Source organism: Drosophila subpulchrella, chromosome X (genome assembly GCF_014743375.2).
Source record: "Drosophila subpulchrella strain 33 F10 #4 breed RU33 chromosome X, RU_Dsub_v1.1 Primary Assembly, whole genome shotgun sequence".
Classification (NCBI taxonomy): Eukaryota; Metazoa; Arthropoda; class Insecta; order Diptera; family Drosophilidae; genus Drosophila; species Drosophila subpulchrella.
In genome coordinates, this window is record NC_050613.1 from 4,851,815 (window position 1) to 4,872,303 (window position 20,489).

At 42.9% G+C, this 20,489-nt stretch overlaps 2 protein-coding genes across 3 annotated transcripts in view; both read left to right on the forward strand.

Annotated features, from left to right (window-relative positions):
- Positions 1–20,489, forward strand: part of LOC119556395 — a 54,540-nt gene that overhangs the window by 15,400 nt on the left and 18,651 nt on the right. The window contains exons 1-3 of one of the 2 annotated variants that reach the window (XM_037868571.1): positions 4,029–4,168; positions 4,251–4,760; positions 9,703–9,882. In XM_037868571.1, the coding sequence (XP_037724499.1) occupies positions 4,260–4,760; positions 9,703–9,882 (681 nt within the window). In that variant the 5' untranslated portion in view covers positions 4,029–4,168; positions 4,251–4,259. Of the gene's footprint in view, positions 1–4,028; positions 4,169–4,250; positions 4,761–9,702; positions 9,883–20,489 lie in introns of those variants that run through there. The other variant, XM_037868573.1, reaches the window with a different exon arrangement.
- Positions 7,173–9,243, forward strand: LOC119556397. The gene is made up of 2 exons (XM_037868576.1): positions 7,173–7,406; positions 7,470–9,243. Exons 1-2 carry the CDS (start codon positions 7,404–7,406, stop codon positions 9,213–9,215), a joined length of 1,749 nt encoding a protein of 582 aa, XP_037724504.1. The 5' UTR covers positions 7,173–7,403; the 3' UTR covers positions 9,216–9,243.

Consider the following 20,489-nt stretch of genomic DNA (forward strand, 5'->3'; position numbering starts at 1 on the left):
GTCGTGGTTGTGGGCGGCGGTTGATTTGGTGGAATGGCAGCCACATCAAATGTGCGAAGCGATTTGCAAGCAGTCGAGGAAAATGAAATTATTACTTGGCATGCGGCACAGGGCGGCTAATTGACAAATGGATAGCGCTAATCCCTGAGCGCCTACACTGGCAGAAAAAGTATGGATACTCAGAGAACTGGTATCCCACAGTGAGGGCAACAAGTGTGCTGGGACCTGTCCGAGGAATAAGCCAGCGAAATGGAACACACTGCAGCAATGCAGCTATGCAGCCCTGCAAAGGAGCTGCCCCATCACCCATGAATCTCGGAGGAGAAGGCCATATAATAGCCTCGATACGGCCAGACACTGGTGGTGCCCAGCCGGAGGGGGAAAGCTGAGGAGTGGGCCCCGAACTGGGCCGCACATGTGAGTAGCATATGTGTACATAGATAAAGCCCTACGAGGGCAAGAAACTACTGGTGTTGGGCAGGGGTATGTCTGCCAAATGGCATGTTCAAACAAAATTAGGCGTGCCAACCAGGTCCTGTTGTTCCTGTTGTTGTTCGGCACGGGTCATCAAACCAAGCCGGGATTGCAACTGCAATGGGTACAGGGTGTTCCGGCGCCTAAAATAAAAACTAAGCCACTTATTTTATTCCTGTTCCGTTTTTTTTTTAGTTAAAGTCTCTTCGTAAATATATATGTAACAGTACGATCCCATTTAAATGCACCGACAGTTATAGTCATATAATTTTTATCAGGGACCATATGGCTTATAAGTTTTTTGAACCTCAGTAACCCAGGCCCACAAAATGTCCCTATTATTTTAAGAGCGCTTAAGATGGGGTGACAATTTAAAGTCAACACATGTATCTAAGACATATGTTACTATTTATGTTAATTTTTAAATAACTCAATTCCCTAAAAATCACAGTCTTAGAAATATTGTTTTCCTTAAAAATCATCATCCATATTATCAGACAGCAAGTACACAAGGTCTTAGATCTATTTCAGTACTTCAATTTAAATGGTGCTTTTAAGTGTTTATCAGGAAATTACATTTTAGCTGCAGAGGAAAAGCAAACGTGGAACGCCAAGGGCTGGCTTTACAGTGGGCCCCCAACAGATGCTACCCGTTCACGTCCCACAAAGTGTTTGGTGATAGGCCTTTCAATCATCGTTTCACTTAAAGCAATTTAATTTGGCCGCTCATTGTTCCCCAAGCCCCAGGCACCCTGTTTTTTTTTTGGTCGGGCCATCGGAGAAACGAAAATATTTTTCAGCCAAGTGAAGAAAAATTAGCAACAATAAATTGAACGGAAGTTGCTGCTCAAATTGAAAGCACGAGCGGGGAAGTCGGGGATGGCCAGGGTATTCCCCGGAACAGGAACTGGGTACTAGTAGGCCCGGGGGAGGCTCAGTCGGCGGTGGGCGTGGCATGTTTGTCTGTGGCTGCCACGGCGGCCATACGGTCAACATACACGTAAGCCGTTGCGAATCTGAATGTGAATGGGAATGTATGTATGGCTACGTGCCACTCGCTGTGCTTGAGTCCCAGTCCGCAGCCTACTTTTCCTTAGTTCCTGACGACTGCCTTCTGTCTAGATTGAAATTCCAGACCAGGGCCAAGAAGGGGCGTGCCACGCCCACTGTGCACAGGGGGAAAGTCCTGACAGTCTCGCTGAAGTCAGGAATAATATGAAGTAAGTTCAAAAAATGGAATACATCGTACCCCTACATGGGGAGCAAGTTTCTTTTCTAACAATAACTAGTTTATTACTAAAAATAAGAACTCAATATATCATTAAATTGGAATTTTTAGGTAACCTGACTTGATAGTTAGACCACGAAATGCTATACCTGAGTTTCACGATTTTGCATTAAAAGCTATAGCCTTAAAATATTCATTATAAATATTTATAAAACAATTAAAAATCGATAACAAAGGCAAGTAATGCCTAAAAAACAATAATTTCGAAGACATCTACTAAAGAATAAAGATTAAATACATTTTTTAAAATCAAGTTAAGATATGTATAATGTAAACTTAAAACCCATAAGTAAATTTCATTTATTGTAAAAAGTCTATCTAAATATACTTTTGAGTTTGTTAAAAGTTTATGTATGATCTGGCAATGAAAGAAGCTCCATACGCTCCATTTCATTTTCTTACCTGTAAGGACATGTGGCGGCGAAGCAGTTTAGCTTCGACCGCAGGCTGAAGGACGAAATCGGGACAGACATTGCATACAGATTTTTAATTTCCATATCGTGTTGCCTGTCTGCAGCCTGCAGCACTTTGTTGCTGCTGCTTTTCCACAGCTTTTCCATAGCCTTCCCCCTGGCTTTTCCTCTCGGCAATTTCCGCTGCAAGTGAAACAAAGGAAAACCAAACATAACAACGCAGCGACAAGACTAAACGTAACTACAACAACTGCTGCAACAAGAAACAAAACAATGAGCGAACAATGAAAGGACGAATAAATGTGTGAATTGAATGTCTGGGAAGCAGGCGGCAAGAGCGTCACTCACCAATTGAAATAATACAAAAAGACCGGAGATTTCAATGGGATCTCCAATAGTCACCACAAGTTTGCCTGATAAACCAATCGATAAGCAATTGTAGCTTCAGCTTCCATTATTTTATTAGGCAAAAACACCTCTTGACGTGAAAAGCAAGTGACGATCGCACCTTCAACACACAAAAGTACTGATATCAAACTACACTATACAATCGGCCAAGTAAAAAAACTTTTTAATGTTTGTCTATTCGGCACGCCTAACCAAAATAGTTCATCATTTTATTTTGTAGCGTTCCGAAAGTGCAAGTTTTAGAATTCAATCTTTACAACAATTCTTTTAAGAACTATATCTCAACATTGAACTTTTGATTAAAATAAAGACATAAACTTAAGCAAATATGCTTGTGTAACATTCGCCACAAAGCCGCACTTCTATGTTCGGGCTCTTTACATCGACATGAGCCCCTCTATAAGTATCTTGGGCTGATCTTGGATAGAGGACACACTTTTCAGAGGCACACAACGTTGGTCAAGCAGTCTGTGTTTTCAAAGGCAGCAAGCAGTCGTGGCTTCCTTTACCGAGATATAAACTCTCAATGTGCAACAAAGTTCAGATATATAAATCCATTACCAGCCCATTTAAAAATGTTTTAAAATCCTCAATAAAATTGAAGTAGTAAAGTGAAGAAGTAAACATGTAGTTTTTATTTTTTTCCGAGTTCCAGCGTATTGATTCCGCCAAAATAAATTAAGATTCTTTAAAAGTTCTGCTTAGATTACAGATCGAAGTTACCCATGTCAAAACAGTAAGGCAGTCTTGCCTTTGGATTCCAGTAGTTCATAACGGTTTCGGCTTTCACAGGCATCACAACTCCATCGAACAGATTAATTGTTACATAATTTTTAGAGTGCAAATTTATCGTAAGCTGCGACGCAACATAATGGAGTACAACTGTCGTTTGGCTAACCTGGTGATGCAGGTCATCCGCGTGGTCGATTTTCCAGTCACCGCCACGCAAATACTCCGCGTCATGAATATGAGGCTGGGCTTGCGCTTCGGAAAGGCCGATATCGTTCCGATTCTGGTAGATGCAGTTAAATATGGCTTCTTGTGCAAGAATAACAACAAGTACGAACATGTTGACATACGACTAAATTGCTGCGACCCTTCGAGGCAGAACTTATTGCAAGAACTAGGGATCGATAAGTACAAGACTGAAGCATAGCCCGCGGGTAGCAGCCAACAGAAAAAGAAAGGAGGAGGTGTGTATGGAAGTTGAAACAAGAGATATATTAACCGCCCACTAGTTTCGAGGTAGGCCGAACCAGTTTCACAAGCCCATGCCATCAAGAGAGTGTGATCCAGTGGACGTTGACGAAGATCAGGAGGCATTTGTCGATAAAAGAACCTTTCGAGTCCATGGTGGTGCATGATCAAGTGATAGAACGCCCATACCAACTTAAAGCGTGCTCACTTGTAGATGCACCAACGACCAACCGAAATTACCAATTCTACTTTGTTGAAATCCTCTAAGGAAGAACCGTTCTAGTCCTTGACTGCAAGATTTGATAGTGAACATTTCACTTGTATTTGGATATTGATTTTAATGCTGTATTTTATGTATTGTGGAACTCGATAAAAAATTCAAAATACTGTAAAAGCATACTTTGTGGCCAAAATAAATTCTTAAAAGCGTTGATTATGTCTTATATAATGATTTTGTTGTTCATTTGCAGGTGGTGAGGATGTCGCCTGCTGAGCAGCTTCGCTTGGTCGGAGGATCGGATGCCTACCAGTTGGCGGCGAGCACTGGAGGCGGAGGAGGATCCTCCAGAGGCGGTGGATCCGGAGGCGATGCCGCGGGCGGTGGTGACGGGAAGCTGAGCGACGTACACGACAAGTATGCCATGGCATTGTCCCACTTCCTGGACTTTCATTCCAACGAGACGGTGGACATGGAGCGGCTGAGCGGTCCCATCCTGAAGTCCAGCATCAAATCGGTCTACTGGCTGTTCCTCATCCAGTATGCAGCCCTCGCCCTGCTGGGCGTGATCCTGAACGTGATCATCGTGGTGTACATCATGTACCACCGGCTCTACAAGGACGTGACCCACGCGTTCATCATCAATCTGGCGCTGTGCCACTTCGTCCAGTGCGCCCTCGTCCTGCCCGTCTCCCTGATGGTTATGCTCATCCAGAACTGGATTTTTGGCCAGTTTCTGTGCTTCTTTCTACCCATGCTGCAGGTGAGCGTAATTTTAATTTAAAAAGGTTTTGGTACCAGCTCGGCACCGAATCGACTACGTACGAGCACTGGTACAGCAAAAAAGAAATACAAAAATTGTATTTCGACTCTTCTAAAGATTCTAATTTCGAATAATTATGGTTTATGGTTCGGAAACGTGTCCATCAGAGCGTTTCAAACCACAATTATAATACCATCTCTAGGAGAAAGGGAGAGTGAAAAGTTTGGTTGGACATGGCAGCTAGTGCTCTAAGGTATCTTCATTAAAAACGTAGAGCATTTTAAACGAGCCGTTTAGCTGCAAGGGCCACAGACTACCCTTGCAATTTAACTATCCTTACCCCACTCTCCCCTATAAAAGAAAAGAAAAAAAACAAAAGTACTAAACAAATTTTTAAGGTATGGATAGGTACAATAAAATATTTGTTGGTCTTGGTTAAGTGTAATATCCTTTCAAAATTTTTAAATTGCCATTCTTAAATTACCTATAATTGGAACCAAAACCACACCGGTACAAACGAATAGGTATTAGGGACGATAACCAATTGGTCTTGTCAATACATATCGATTGACCCAAAACAAGTTTGCCACGCCTTCTCTAACGCCCACAAACCGCGCAAATCTGTCGCGCCCACAATTTTTATGCTAGAAAAAAAATTGTATCTGTAATGTATTAATCTCGTCAATACCTATCAATCGACCCGAAAAAAGTTTGCCACGCCCACTCTAGCGCCCATAACTCTTAAATCTGTCTGCCGCCCACATAACCATACAATGAGATCGCGAGTAGGTGGCGCATTACCATCTCGCTTTGCTGCTTGCATATATCCATCTCCCTTTGGTCCCTTTAGCTGAGTAACGGGTATCTGATAGTCGAGGTACTCGACTGTAGCGTTCTTCCTTGTTTTATTTTTGTTTCTTCGCACACGCAACTTAGCTATTGGATTCCACCCTGACAGACCGTATTCCATAGAAATCACTGTTAACTACAGCTCAGAGCTATATATATCCCATTTGGCAGTGTGCTGAGAAGTTGGCATCCGGTTCCGCTCGATTGAGCATCGCCTGCAGGTCTCCTGTCCCGCGTGGCGGCTGCCCCACCCCATTATGGAAGCCACCGTGTGATTGACACAAATTCTGGAGGATGGGCACGGGGCTTTGGAGTCAGAAATCACAAGCAAATAGAATCGTATACTTTCATTCGATTTGATGCGCCTCCGTCTGTCACTTTGTGCCGCTTTTGTGTGGCGAAAACAAATGCGACCTGAAGAAAAGGACCCGCGTCCTGGTCGATGCCAGGGATGAGGATGAGGACGTGGCTTTGGGGGATAGGGGCGAGGGCGAGGACAAACCGCCTGGCAATTCGATTAGGCCCGACGTCCGTAGAGCAGACAAATGATTACATTTACAACCTTGGAGCTGCAGGAGATTCTATTACGGAGCAAAACGGTATGGGAATGGGTGAAGAAACGGGAGTGGGTAGTAGGAACGGGATATGATTCGATTTGATTGCTATCACAAAGGGCGACAAATAGCTGGCGCACACAAACACACATTCATCACTGCATAGTCACGTGTGCTCATGTGGGTGAACTCCTCTTCCTGTTCCTTTTCCCGTTCCTGATCCTGTGCCAAACGCCATCCCCGCCTAATGGAATGATTGATGGGCGGCTTTGAATGAGGATTGGCAGGCGCTGGGCTGCGGAAGAGGATAAATCTGACAAGTAGCGTTAAATCAGCTCCTTAAAGACCTCAAACATATAGTTCCTGCTTGCTCCAGAGGGCGATTAAATAAATAACATAAATATATAATTAAATTTATTTGTATTACCCTTAGCTTTCCTAAACCCTTGAAGATTTTACGAATTAAAATGTCACTAAAGTATTATAAAAAACATTTTACATGTTAGCAGCGGAAAATAGGATATGATTTAGTCCAACGACCGGCAAGATCAGGGTGTACATAAAATACAAAGGTGCATCTTAATAACTCTCAAGCTAATTCGCAATCGGTTTTAAAAAAGACAGCGCTCTAATCATAATTAAAATACTCTCTGCAAGGGTATATAAATGGTAGTTCGGCCAGCGTTGCCAGACTGAGGTGTGACCACATTCTACAAATTCGAAGCAGTTTTTAAAACAAAAAACAAAGTGCATATATATACACTTATGTACATAAACAAAAGGTTCAGATTCCACATTAAGGTTAAACTTTATAAACGCTTTCTAGTTTGTATACCAAACTCTCATTTTACAACATTAACCCATAACATTTTTACAACGAGTTGGCAGGCCGAAACGCGAACTTCGAATCTGAATGGCTAAATAGTGCATCGATCTGGCAACTCAGCCTCTTTTTGCACGTTTTCACACATGCTGGTAGTTCATCAGCGAAAGTTTAAATTATAAAAAGTGAAAATTGCTTAATAATTCGTCTGAAAACCAGTAATAATCACTGCCCATCATTAATTGGTGCTAATACTAGAATTAATATAGATGTGTTGGAGTCTTTTTGGAGCCTAGAAAATTTTGCTTCTGCAAAAAGCAAATCGTGACCTTGTAGACGTCAACGTGCACGCATGCGCGAAGAGTTCGCGGACAGTTTTTCCAAGAATTTCTCGTTAAATAAAAAGGCAGACACAAAATGGTGAGCAGCGGCGAAAAAAGCTGATAAAATTGTGTTTGCTGATTTCTTTTAAATATTTTACAGCCAAAGCATAACGAATTAAAGAATCGTTCGAAGAGAAAGTATGGTCAGCGCGACGGGAAACATGTTCCCCGAAATGAGGTTGTAGAAAGTCATATCCAGATGGGTGTCAAAATAGGTGCATCCGATACCCCACTGTCCAGAACTGAAAAGGGCGTCGTTGATTTGTCCAATAAGACTATTTTCCCTCAACAAAACCCTCAGCACCAGCTAAAAAATGTCTCAGAGGGCAATCCGCATGGCATTCTCGAAGAATTCAAGGAGAACGTTCAACAAAATGTTACCAATACCCAACAGCCGTCTTTCGCGCAGGATCATATCGCTTTTCTGGACCAATGGCGCTCGAAATGGAATCGCACCTTGATGGAATCAAATAATATTGTTCTGCAGGAACATGCAGAAGCGCTCCTGCCAACCCATGCAGTCCAAAAGATGCCCAAACTGGAGCCCATTTCTTCAAAGTATCAATCACCATCAAGTAAAGATCCTGCAGTTCAGGGAGAAGACTCTCCGATCGACCTTTCGTATAAGAATGGGTTTCATCAGGCAGCTCCAATGGCTACCTTCGATTTCCCAAATACGGAACCCGAAAAGAGTCAGGCTGCCTTGCTTGAAGTTTACCTCTCAGGTAAGGATAGCTCGATTGAGAAACCGGTGCGAAAATCTGATGCCAGCCGCTTGGTTAGCTTGGATCATCAATATGTCAAGGTGAAAAATCCGAAGGCAGCCCTTGGGAAAACCATTTGGAATAAGAACAATCTCTGCGATCACTCTTTGGCCAAAGTGAAAAATCCAAAACAGTTTCGGAGCGCAAAGGAAAAGAAGGACGATATGGAGCGTTTGTGCGAAATTGAGACGATTTGCATGCGCTTGAGGGACATTGAAGTGCCAAACAATGTGGGCATTGTAAAGGGGCCCGTCACCTTCGAGGATGTCTTTGACGTGCTGGGCATTAAGGAGGAGCAGCAGGAACCGCAGCTGCAAGTGGCTCATCCTCCTGCTGAGCCCATTCCAGGGAAAGAGGATCAGCAAGTCGCCGTGTTCGATAATAATATGGCCCTAGAGGAGGATCTGGGACCCGATGATTTTGACAGTATCTTCGATTATCTAGGACTAGAGAAGTCTCCTCCAGTGGACCCACTTCTAGTGGACCGACTTCCAGAGTACCCACTTCTAGTGGACCTACTTCCAGTGGACCTACTTCCAGTGGACCCACTTCTAGTGGACCTACTTCCAGTGGACCCACTTCCAGTGGACCCACTTCTAGTGGACCCACTTCCAGTGTTCCCGTCTCCAGTGGTCCCACCTCTAGTGGACCCATCTTCAGTGGTCTCATCTCCAGTGGTCCCATCTCCAGTGGACCCATCTGAAGTGTTCCCATTTCCAGTGTTCCCATCTCCAGTGGTCCCATCTCCAGTGGACCCATCTGCAGTGGTCCCTTTCCCAGTGATCCTATATCCAGTGCTCCCACCACCAGTGGTCCTTACTGGAAAGGAGGATGCCATGACCGATTGGACTGATTCGACCGATTCCGAAGACGAGACGGATCAGTCAAAGGAGAAGCATTTTCACACTGTGGTGGTGGTGACCCAAGGAGAAGAGGAGAAGTACATTGATGTGGAGCACGTGGACCCGGAGTCCTCTGAAGAGGAGAGCTTGACTGATAAAGAGAATACCGACGAGGAAGAGGATTCCTTCAATGATTCTGATTGGACAATGGGGAACGAGGAAGAGTCGGACACCGAATAATACCCGATGACGTTTCTGTATATTTTGACTTCAGTTGCTCTTGAAATATCTTAATAAAATTTGAATTATGAGCCCACAGAAACTTAAATTTGGATAATAATAATTTAACATAATTGGGGGGATATTTACAACAAACCATTGAAAAGTAATTAATTGTTTAAATAAGTAAGGCACTTATTGGAAAACAAAAGAGCTCTTTTTTTATATATATATCTATTTGAGGTAATTTTTTTTCACCAAGTGAATAAGAATAAAGCTATTTTGCCATTCAAAACACACTTTGAGAATAAATAAGTAATGCAAATTTGACAGCTGCAAAACCTAAAACCATATAGGATGTTGGTCTTTTTTAAGTTTATAAAAATGTAAATAGTACTGAGTTTTAGGATCTTAGAATTTTTTGCTGAATATATTAGGAGAGAAAGGAATTGAGGCAGCTACCTACTGATACCCCCATATTGATATCTCCTTCTTGCAATTTCCCCAGGACATACCGCTGCACGTGGCAATGATCTCGCACATCCTAATCGCTTGGGACCGGATGCGATGGCTGAACGATCCGCTGAAGGGCCGCCTGCCGGGATTCGTCTGCTGCTGCGCCACCTGGCTGACCGGAATGGTGATTGCCCTGCCGTACCCCATATACACCATCTACGTGGAGCTGGGGGTGAGTACTCACAGGAGCACTTGTTACTTTATTAAAAATCAGCGCGCACAACCTGGTTGCCACGGCTGATCAAAGCGAAGCGCACTAGACCGGAAAAGCGGCGCGGAATCTTCCATATGCCATTCCGTACACATGAGCCGCACGGCGAGCATCAGTTGACAGATTCCCGGTAATCGAGGCCTGGGACCACTCACCTGGCTGGCTGGCTGGCTGGCTGGCTGTATCTGAAATCTGGGATGCCTGCTGACAGCCATGGCCTGGTATGGCCTGGTTTCGGCCGGTCGAAAAGTGGGCCCCTGTTACAGGTCCAAGTCCGTTAACATCGCCTGTCAACGGGCTCTCCGCCTGCATTTCGTTGCCAAAACATTTGCCCACATCGACTTGACTTCCCTCCCCGCTCCTGCCCCCTTAAGTTCGACCACAACAGCAACAAGAGACATAAATATTTATGGGCCATAAAGTGTTGCAACTTTTTGATACACTCCCTCACCTCGCCGTGGGTGTTGTCCATGGGTATGGTTATGGGTCCCTCAGCCCCTCTGGGCTGGCATTGTGTCAAATCATCACTTGCATATATGTATGGCATTCCCCATCCCCCGGGCTGCATATATTGTGAGCAGGATATACCAAAAGTGGGCGAGGGAATGCCAGAAAAGCCACCATCTAAAGTCATGCAAAAAATTCTTGTTTTTAGATAGCTGCATTCACTTTGTAAATGTTTGGGCACGAATTGTGTGCATAAATTAATGAGGCATTATAAATTCAGTAGTTTATTTGTTAAATAATGAATAAATAATTACATATTATTGAACCTAGTTTATGTACACCATGAATCAGGAATAAATGAGGTTTTAAAGGTTTTAAGGTTTTAAATTCAGAAGCTGGTTTTGTATAATAAATAAAGACTTCAATTTTTTCGACTTAATTTTTAAGCCATGAATCAGAACGTCATTTCTAAACGTTATTCAGATAATATCAAACTTCTGGTCTCTTTTTAGTTCGAATGAAATGTAAAAGGAACGAAATGTTTTATATCATTAATTTCCGTTTAGTCTCAAAGTTTATTATTATTATAGTACAAAACACAAGTATCTGAGCAAATACCGACTCCTTCATTATGCAGTTTAGAAGTTATGTTATTAACGTTCCTAAATTTGCAAAGTTTCTCTCGGCACTCATTTCCCTTATGCCATGAATTATTAAGTATTATTGTGCTTATTTATGGGTGTGAATTCGTTCCATTAAGCCGATCGTTTCTACAAATGGTTACCTGTACCTTTAACCCCCAGAAACTGGCACACATTCCCGAGTTGATTGAACCTTTGCCGGCAATTTTGTGTAATTTATTTGGCAATTCACTGACCACAAAACCTGTCACTGCCAGTGGGGCAACAAGTGGAGCACTGTACTGGGCTGTCCTCCAGGGGACCTGGTTTCTCTAGCCTGCTCCCAAACATACCCACATACATACGATCGGGCTCCTACGAGCCCGGTCGCCTGTCAATAATTTCATTAATTCAATATTTGCGTATAATTTGATGGCTCCTCTCCAAGGCAACTCCCTGCCGCTGTTCCGCTGCAAACTCCCCGGTGAAGCGGGGCTTATTATATCAAAGGGGGCCGCCTGTTTGTCTGTCTCCGCTGACACACCCCCTTCGTCCCACCCTTTGTGTTTGAGGCAATTTATGAATATTTTAGCATTCTATTACGGCGACACACATACACTAGTGGAGTGGGTCCTCGTCTGGCCCGAATACGGGTGTATAAACAATTCCATGTGGACTCTGATTGCCAATTCACAATTTGGCAAGCTGCTCCACAAATCCTCCACCTCGGAAATCATTCCTTCGTTTAATAAGCAAAAGTTTCCCATAGTTTGCAGCCCAAAAAAAATCGGAACCCTTCCCCACGCAGCAGCCAAAAGTCAAACACTAAAATGAATTGCTCCGCCGACCAGGTTCAGATGAGTTCAGTTCGGTTCGGACCCAGTTTTCTCAGTTGGTCCCTGCTCTCGTGGTCCCTACTTTCCGATGGGTCGCCTCCGATATCCAGATTTCAGGTGCGGGTAATAAGCGATTTCATAACTGGCCAGCGAAAAGTTTTCCGTTTGTTTTTGTGTTTGGCCTGGAAAAGTGTCAGAAACTTTTTACACACAAAACAAATTGAAATTTTCCATATTCCTACGCATGCCCCTCGTGTCTACGGCTACCTGGCAGCGGCTTCCCTTTGTGGGGCGGCAAATTGATTTTTTAAGTTGTCCCCAAACAAATAGGTATGGAAAAATACAAAAATTCGGAAATCCCTTTACCTCCATCAAGTTGGAGGTCCAGACGCCTGCTCCTGCTGCCCACCACGCTCCTTATGATAATGCATAGGGGGGTCACATCCCATTTCCGCTCCCATATCCCGATAATCCTTGTCGTTTTACTATTAGTTGATTTATGCTTCACGACGTGAATTTTTCGAACTCAATGAGCTGAGAAAACTTGATCTAATATTTTTGGCTTTATTCATATTTTTATTTTCTACCAGTTGGTTGACCATTTTAATCTGATTCTTTCTTTGGAGATGAAATTTAAAAAAATGCTTCGAGGATGAGCCGTTCTATGTACAATTCTATATGAAACTGCATCCCCAAACCTGAACTAGTACTTTATACAATTTTATATATAGACGAATAGCTAAATGCTGTACTTATTATTTCGATTGAACTAATCTAATAACAATGTGCAACATTTTTAGGGGTTAAAATGAAGCCGCAACGAGTCAGACCCCATTTGACATTCCACTAGCTTAGTCCGCTTATGGATATTACACCGCTTAAATTAAGTCTTTGAGGCCTATTACATTTTTTGGTATTTGAGGTACCTATAGATAAATAGATTAAAATTGCAATACAAGGTTTTTGAGTCTGCACTTTGTTTACAGTTTTGATATAAGTTATTTATATTTCACTTCTCTACATTTTTTGTAAACTATTATTGAGACTTGTATTTGAAATTTTATTGGTCCTAATAAATAAATAGGCTTCTACACCCAATCTGTAATATACAAACGCGAATTGAATAGTTTCGATAGTACTTTCAGATTTTGTAATCCAAACTGCGGTTCCGTGTTATAGTCATCTACAAGCTATATTCTTCTATAAACGGAGTTTTTGTCGAACATATAAGTTACTCGGATTAATCACATGATGTAATTTATGCACAACTGGTTTAGAGTAACGGGTAGCTGATAGTAGAAACACAAGACTTTAGTATTCCATCTTGTTTTACTTTTAATTTTGAGTTCATAACTCAAATGTTTCAATAAAGCAAAGTTAGTAGCCCAATCCCCTTCCCAATCTACTGAAATATATTTTCTCAATTTTAATTGACATTCCTTGAATGTGTTTACATTTTCATTATAGATGCTTTCTTTTTAAAAATTAAAAAAATTCGGCTAGATGACTTTGGCAGCCCCAAGAAGATAACGTTTAATCTTTGTTGAAATCAGTTTTAATTTAGCTTGATAATTTCAGTTCAGTTTAATCAGTTCATGAGTTTTAAAGAGGAAGCCTTGTTTATAACAAAAATGTATCAGTAATAAAAATGACGCTTTGGTTTGCTGTACCTTGTAAAAGTACATGACATAGTTTAATATATTGTAAACAGTCTTCAGTCTATATATGTTATGGAAAGTTAAAGTGGCCACTTGGATTACAACTTGGGAATCTCTGGGGATATGAATGACATGGTTCTGCTGCAGTTTAGAGTTGGTACATTTTAAGTTTGTTTTGCCAGCGTTCGTTATATTTTCGAACAGCTTTGCGAGTCCTTTGAGAGACCGAGGGAGTGTGACTGGCGTGGGAGAAGCTTGAGTGCCCGAAGTTCCCCTTGAACTAGCTTAAATCGTTGTGTATGCAAAGAACACGCCTTTGTTTCGTCCCGCCCCCTCATTTGGCCCGCTCTGCGGCTACAGTTTATTTATGTTTGCTGTTCAGTTGTTGCTCCCCATCCCGCCGCTGCCCCGCTGCGGATATCCGGTTGCCGGCGTTGACTTTGGCACGCGGCGTCTTCTAATCCCCTCCAGCTCCATCAGCTCCAGCTCCACCGCCACCGCCCTTTTGGTATTACCAACAGAACTTGGCCGGATATGCGCCTGCAAAACGAAAACGAAATTACGCCGAGGGGCTAAGGGGCAGAAAATTCAAGTCACTGCGCAAAAGAAACGGCTAAAGTAAACATTATCAAGTCTACAAAGGCAGACGAGCGGGCGGGATTTGGGCGGAATTGGGCTAGGACCAGCTAGGGGCGGTTGGGATGACACTCTCAATAGATTCCCTCAACCAAATGAAACGATTTTGGGGTAGTTGAGATCAAAGAAGATGGGTTTCGCATCTCTCAATTCTCTGAAACTATTTATCAAGACTTTATGAAAATGTAGGAACGTTTTAATAATAATTTGTAATATTTTAAACTTGCTTTAAAACGTTAAGTTACGAGTTAAAAAGTCTGGATATGTGTCGTATTGAAAGTATTCGTACTGGGATGCAAGGGCATTCAGGAGTTGGTAACATGGCTCGGCCCTCTGCTCTCCGCTTTCTCATTTGCCATTTTATCTGGCGCAAAAAGAAAAGAAACTTTAAATACAATCAACTGGCCCCATTTGCCTTGGCTTGGGGCTCGTTGTAACAATTTGTTAAAATTACACATGCAAACTCGCCCACACTGGGTGAAAAGAAGGGGGGCCAAAGGCTCAAATGAGACTTCCGCTTAAAGCGGAAATCAAATGTTTCTTTGGCCTGGCCTGGCCTGGTCCACCATGGGTCCGGGTCCGGGTCCGAACCTCCTCCTGAGTCCGCTTCGTTCTCATCTTCTGCATTATTGCACATTATTAGCGTAACTTTGTTAGCAGGCAGGATCTCCATCTCGCCCCCATATTATCCCTTTTCCAGGAATCCAGTATCCCGGGTCCATGCGTGTGTGGGGCTTGTTAAATTGCCATTCGCCAGGTCACAACGAGCAATGCAAATGGCTCCATTGTCAGTGCAAATTAGTTGATGTGTCCAGAGGTCGAATGGGGACAAGGATGGCTGACATCGCAGGTCACGCTCCCCAGGGGCAACTTCATCTCGTGCTGCATCTGCCATTGGGTAATTTCAAATTTTATCAGCAAATGGAAGCTTCTACATCCATCAATCCATCATTTTACACATGTTGTGGCGGTTATCAAGGACTCAACACTGACCGCAATGTGGAGAAAGTAAAGTGTTCCGAGAACTTTCCACTGCAGTTGATATCCAGCATTGGCTTCTGAAACAAATTGCTTAACTTCCTGGTAAGCTCTTGGATTTTGGTTGAAAGAAGCTTAGCTAAGCAAGGAGTTCTTAGTAAAGATTTATTAGTTCTGAATTCCGAAATTCTGAAATTCTGGTAATATTATGTTAGTTTACAAATTTAACGCGAAATGTACGTAAGAGGTATTTGAAGTTCCAGGTAGTTTTTAGTCAGAAATTATTGTTTACTGTATTAGCTTACTTTGAGATGGCTAAGAGTTCCTGAGGAACCTTCAGGACCGCCACCCTCCGCTCCCACGACCCTCCCCCTTCTGCTCTGTTGATTGGCATTTTCAATTATTAAGCAGGCAGACGTAAATTCATTTCCACAGCAATTCACACTGAATGGGAAGCCAAACACAGTAAGCACAGCAGGGGCAGTGTTGCACCACCGCCCCCAAGGACACCGCCCTTGGACAGCATCCACCCGCCCACCAACCACCAACCACCAACCACCACCCACCAATCCCTCACATGTTGGGGCATAAAATGCTTATTGGTGAATCGTGAGACTTGCACTGCAAGTGGCCCGATCCATGTTGATTCCTATTTTCAGATTCGTTTCGTTTAACGGAATTTTAATGGCCAGCGATGATGTTGCCCATCGGGGACTCCTGCTCCTGCTCCTGCTCCTGGTCGTGGTCCTCCCGCTCCGCTTAGCTGTTGCTATTGCAAACTGCGTGGCAATGGCCAGGCGGGATCAGTGGGGAAGGAGCCGGAGCAGGACTCTTTTATGCGTGTTGCAATCGCCCGTAAGGCAATCAATTTTTATCACCCCCCCCTGGTTCCCGCCAAGGAGCAACAGCTGGCGTGGCAACTAATGACATTGATAATGGAGGCGGGGGATGTGGAAGGGGGATTGGGATCTGGGGTTTCGGCAATGGGGTGTCAGGGGTTAACAAATGGCAAACGACTTTGACAAATTCCCAATGCAGAAAGGTGGTGAAAACAGCCTTTCGCCTTTCCTCACCCTTGCCTTCCCTAGCATCCTCTCCAGAGTTTAGGTGGGTCGGGTGTGGGCCTTGTCGATGCTCCAGCGAATTCCTGGTAAACGTTTTACATATTGTAAAATAACAATATCAACAAATTCAGAGCAAAGACAGCGGCAAACAGCAGATATAGAAGTGGAGTTAGCCGAGGGTAGCTAACTTACTTTTTTGGACAATAATAATAGAACATCAATAAATATTTATTGATCAAAATCATTTAACCAGTCTAATGTTATTAGGCATTCAAAATAGTTTACATCCGTTCCCAATAACATTTAATTAATAAATACTGAAACTAGTTGGGTATCTAAAAAAGGCACACAGAGACACATATTTACCAGATATGATGATATTTTTGATTAAATTCTCTATCAATTCTATCCAGCTTATACTTTGATATGTTCGCCATCACTTTCTATTTCGGAGAGTTGCCTTCTCGCTCTTACCCAGAGTAGTTTTGCCTCCTTTTCCCTCTTTTTATTTGCCTCCTTTTCCCTCTTTTGATTTGGTAGACATTTCAATTAGAAAGGCGTATTAAATTGTGATGTGTTTTTTCCAGGGTTCGTAACTGTTATAAGTTTTATTTTTAAAATCACTTTATAATAGTTATGTCATGATTTTTATTTAAAACTCATGAAATAATTGTTATTCTCTCAGTTTTATATTAAACTGGACAAATAAAACTTATTCTCCGAGTTTTATTTTCCGCTTGAAAAATAACAGTTATTCTTTGAGTTTTATATAAAAATCAAATAATAAAACTTATTCTCTGAGTTTTATTATTTCGATCAAAAATAAAACTCAATATTATATTGTGGCGGTTCCGTAGTTCATAGAAATGTAATTCAATATTTAGAATGCTAAATGCGCGGTTGGCTATTTAAAAAAAAAAATTTCAGATACTATAGACCACCGTTAGTATGTTTATTTTTATTAATTTATGAAAAAACTTTTTTCTATGCAGAGTATTTACATTTTACTCAGGGAATTATAAACTCATTGAGCCACCCTAGCACCACTGGGCCACCCAAACACCCCAGCCACTGGGAATGTCAAATTTCTGCCTGAGGCCGTGAAATGGCAGCTCAAATTTCGTTATAATATTTATGCGCTCCCTGCCCGAGTGTGCATGTGTGTGTGGGTGGGTGGGTGTTTGAGTGCCTGGGTGGTGCAGGGGTGGGGGTGGTGATGGGGTGGTGCTCAGCCAGCCTGGTTGCCAAGTGCGCACTTTAGAGCCCCCTCTGGAACTCCAAATTGCTGTGCGGTCGCATCAATCGGGCGTGGATTGTGTTTTCCCAGAGTCGCGCTCCTGCAAAAGGCTTTTCGTCCCGCTCTCAATGGACCCGGCTCCCCTGTCGATGATGCCACTGTTATTGTGCGGTAAGCAGCTTACGGCCCTAAATCACTTGCCCCATGCAAGGCAACGGTCCAACGGTCGAAACACTGTCCAATAATAGAGGTTATTGGACGCATACCACGGTTCTGTCATCGATTCCGCCGGATCGAAATTAGACTTCAACAAAGGCAACAAAAATTTCAAGTGCCAAGCACTCGTAACAAGGTTAAGAGTATTTGTTTTTGGCAATTGTATTCTTATCCAAGGTACATATATACATGTGAATACACTTTCACAATGTGGATACTTTCTGTTTGCCAGTCGTCGGCGTCTTCCATTGTTGTTATGCGCATAAGCATAAAATATTAATAACACCAAGTGCAAGTTGAGGGGGAAAACAGGGGGAAAACTTTGAAAATGACGAGGCAAATGCGAATAAACACGCATAAAAATGAAGTGGAATGAGCTCTCAAGCATGCGATCCAGTCTTGCCTACACTTCCAACTGATTTCCTGATTTTTCCCAGCGGAGGAACGCCATCCAGGGGCATCTTTGGCCAATCCGAGTGGATTCCTCCGATCGGACAGCGGTTTTTCCCCCACCCCCACCATTCCCCCTTTTCACGCTTTCCACTTCGTTTGCATTTTCCTCTGTCACTTAAAACAGACGAAAAAATACAATCGAGGGACCTGTGGTGGTGGGACGAAATCAAACCAAAGTCTGGACCTCTGCCTACAGCCTTGTGGTTGTGCACTGGGCGAAAACGGGGATGACTATAATTTTTGAACAATTTAGAATTGCAATTTTATTTTTCACTTCAAAGTTTTAATTTTTAAACAGTAGTATGTATTTATATTTAATAGTATGTTATATTATCTCTCTTACAATATACGCTTAGGATAGAGAGACTTAGAATTCGGGTATGGGGGGATCTATCTTTCCGTGGATCCGCGCATGCAAAGAATATATTTTAATTTTTAAACAGTTTTGTAAGGTATAGCCTCTCTGTAATAATATAGGCTTGGGATAGAATCAAAGAATATATTTGCAATTTTATTTTTCACTTTAGCATTTTAATTTTTAAACAGTTCGGTAAGGTTTAGCCTCTGTGTAATATTATAGGCTTGGGATATAATCAAAGAATATATTTGCAATTTTATTTTTCACTTTAACATTTTAATTTTTAAACAGTTTGGTAAGGTATAGCCTCTCTGTAATATTATAGGCTCGGGATAGAATCAAAGAATATATTTGCATGGATTTGAGTGGGATTTTCTTATTCCAGTGTTCCCATAGCGCCGTCTTGTATGTTGTGTGCGTAAGCTCCTGTTTCTGTGTGTTTTTTGTGCACTTTACGACTTTAATTATGTAAGTACATAATTGTGTTATTATCGTAAGCTCGCAGAGCGCAACACATGCCGGGACCGGGTCTCGGTCTGGGTCCAGGTCCAGGTCCATGTCCTTCTCCGTCTCCGTCTCCGGGTCGTGATCCCGGTCCGGGCTTCGTGGCCAGCGTGGCCCACTCAATGTGTGTTTTTGCTGTGACCTCGTCTGGTCGCTTGGCCAGCATTTTACGGCCATTAAGTCCGGCAGTGTCTTTTCGGGGCCCCACGGCCCCTTTATCTTTTTTGTACCCTGCTTACCCAACTTACCAGGCTTACCCAGCTTACCCCTCCACGAAAGGGCCTCCTAACCTTTGGGCTCCGCGCCCCACTGCTTACATTATAATCTCCCTCGCCCACCCCGAAACCATTTTGTTTGTTCATTGTTTGCTTGTTATTTAAATTACGAAATCTGCTTTTAACTATGCATTGTTTCTTCCGCTCCTTCTGCATCAGCTTTTCGGCATCCATTAGGAGCAATTTTCCGAAAATTTAAAAATTTTGATATTGGTTACCTTCGCTTGGCGCCGCTTTAAACTCAATTTCCTCTCCCCAATTATTTTCTTTTAATTAAGACGCGTGCGTGTGTGGAGCACGTTTCGATTCAATTATCGCTTTGATAAATATATTTAAATATTGCCAGCATCTGAGGCTGACAAATCGAGAGTTTTCTCGACTTTTCCGTCACTCTGCGCTCCATTGCTGCCTTATTCTTTCTCTACTTTGTTCTGCGTGGGTAACTGATAGCCAAGGACATCAAATTTCAAAGAAAATGTTCCATTTGCACGAGGAGCAAATACAAACTTGCCCAACAGGTGGAATTGAGGGGAACAAGTCGAGCTCCATGGTACCGATTCGCAGGTCTGGTGGCGAATAGTTCCACATGGAACCTGCAGATGGAACCTTCCTGATATAACCAGATCAATATCCATTTTGGGCCAGCATTTTCCCTCCCCCGCTTTTCCCTCTTGTAAATTATTATAAAGTGCTTTTCATTTTCAGCTCGCCATCATCCAATAACCGGAACCAGAACCGGGACCAAAACCTATTTCAAAACCCTGTGTTTGTGTAGACTTGAGGGGCAATCCGTCAAAGTCAAAATTGCGACAGTGAAAATGATAATACTTCTGCAGCCATTGTCGGCTGCAATTTGTTTGGGGCCAGGAGTCTGCGGAATGTGGCTTGCCTGCTGGCAGGACGGAAATAAATTGTTATTAATGTGCTTGACTGTGGCTCTGCTGTTGGATACCGGGAATCCGAATCCGAAGCCGAGTCCCCAGCCCCCATTCCCATCTGCGACTTGTCTACAGTCGATAAATTATTTGGCAACGCGCGCCAAATTGTAAATATCTTTGTGCGGGGGCGAAAGCCCCAATAATGCCAGCCAATTTAATGGGCTGGCCACTTGTTGGATGCTTGAGCGACTCTATCATCGGCATCTTCCAGCCATAAACTGTTTACGGCCAGCGCTCAAATTGATTTGTGCCCAGCACGAATCAAACCAATTGCATTAGGCGACTCCGAAGTAATCATAACTGGGGATGGAGGCGGGATCCGTTGGCTTCCTTTGCCGACCATAAAGC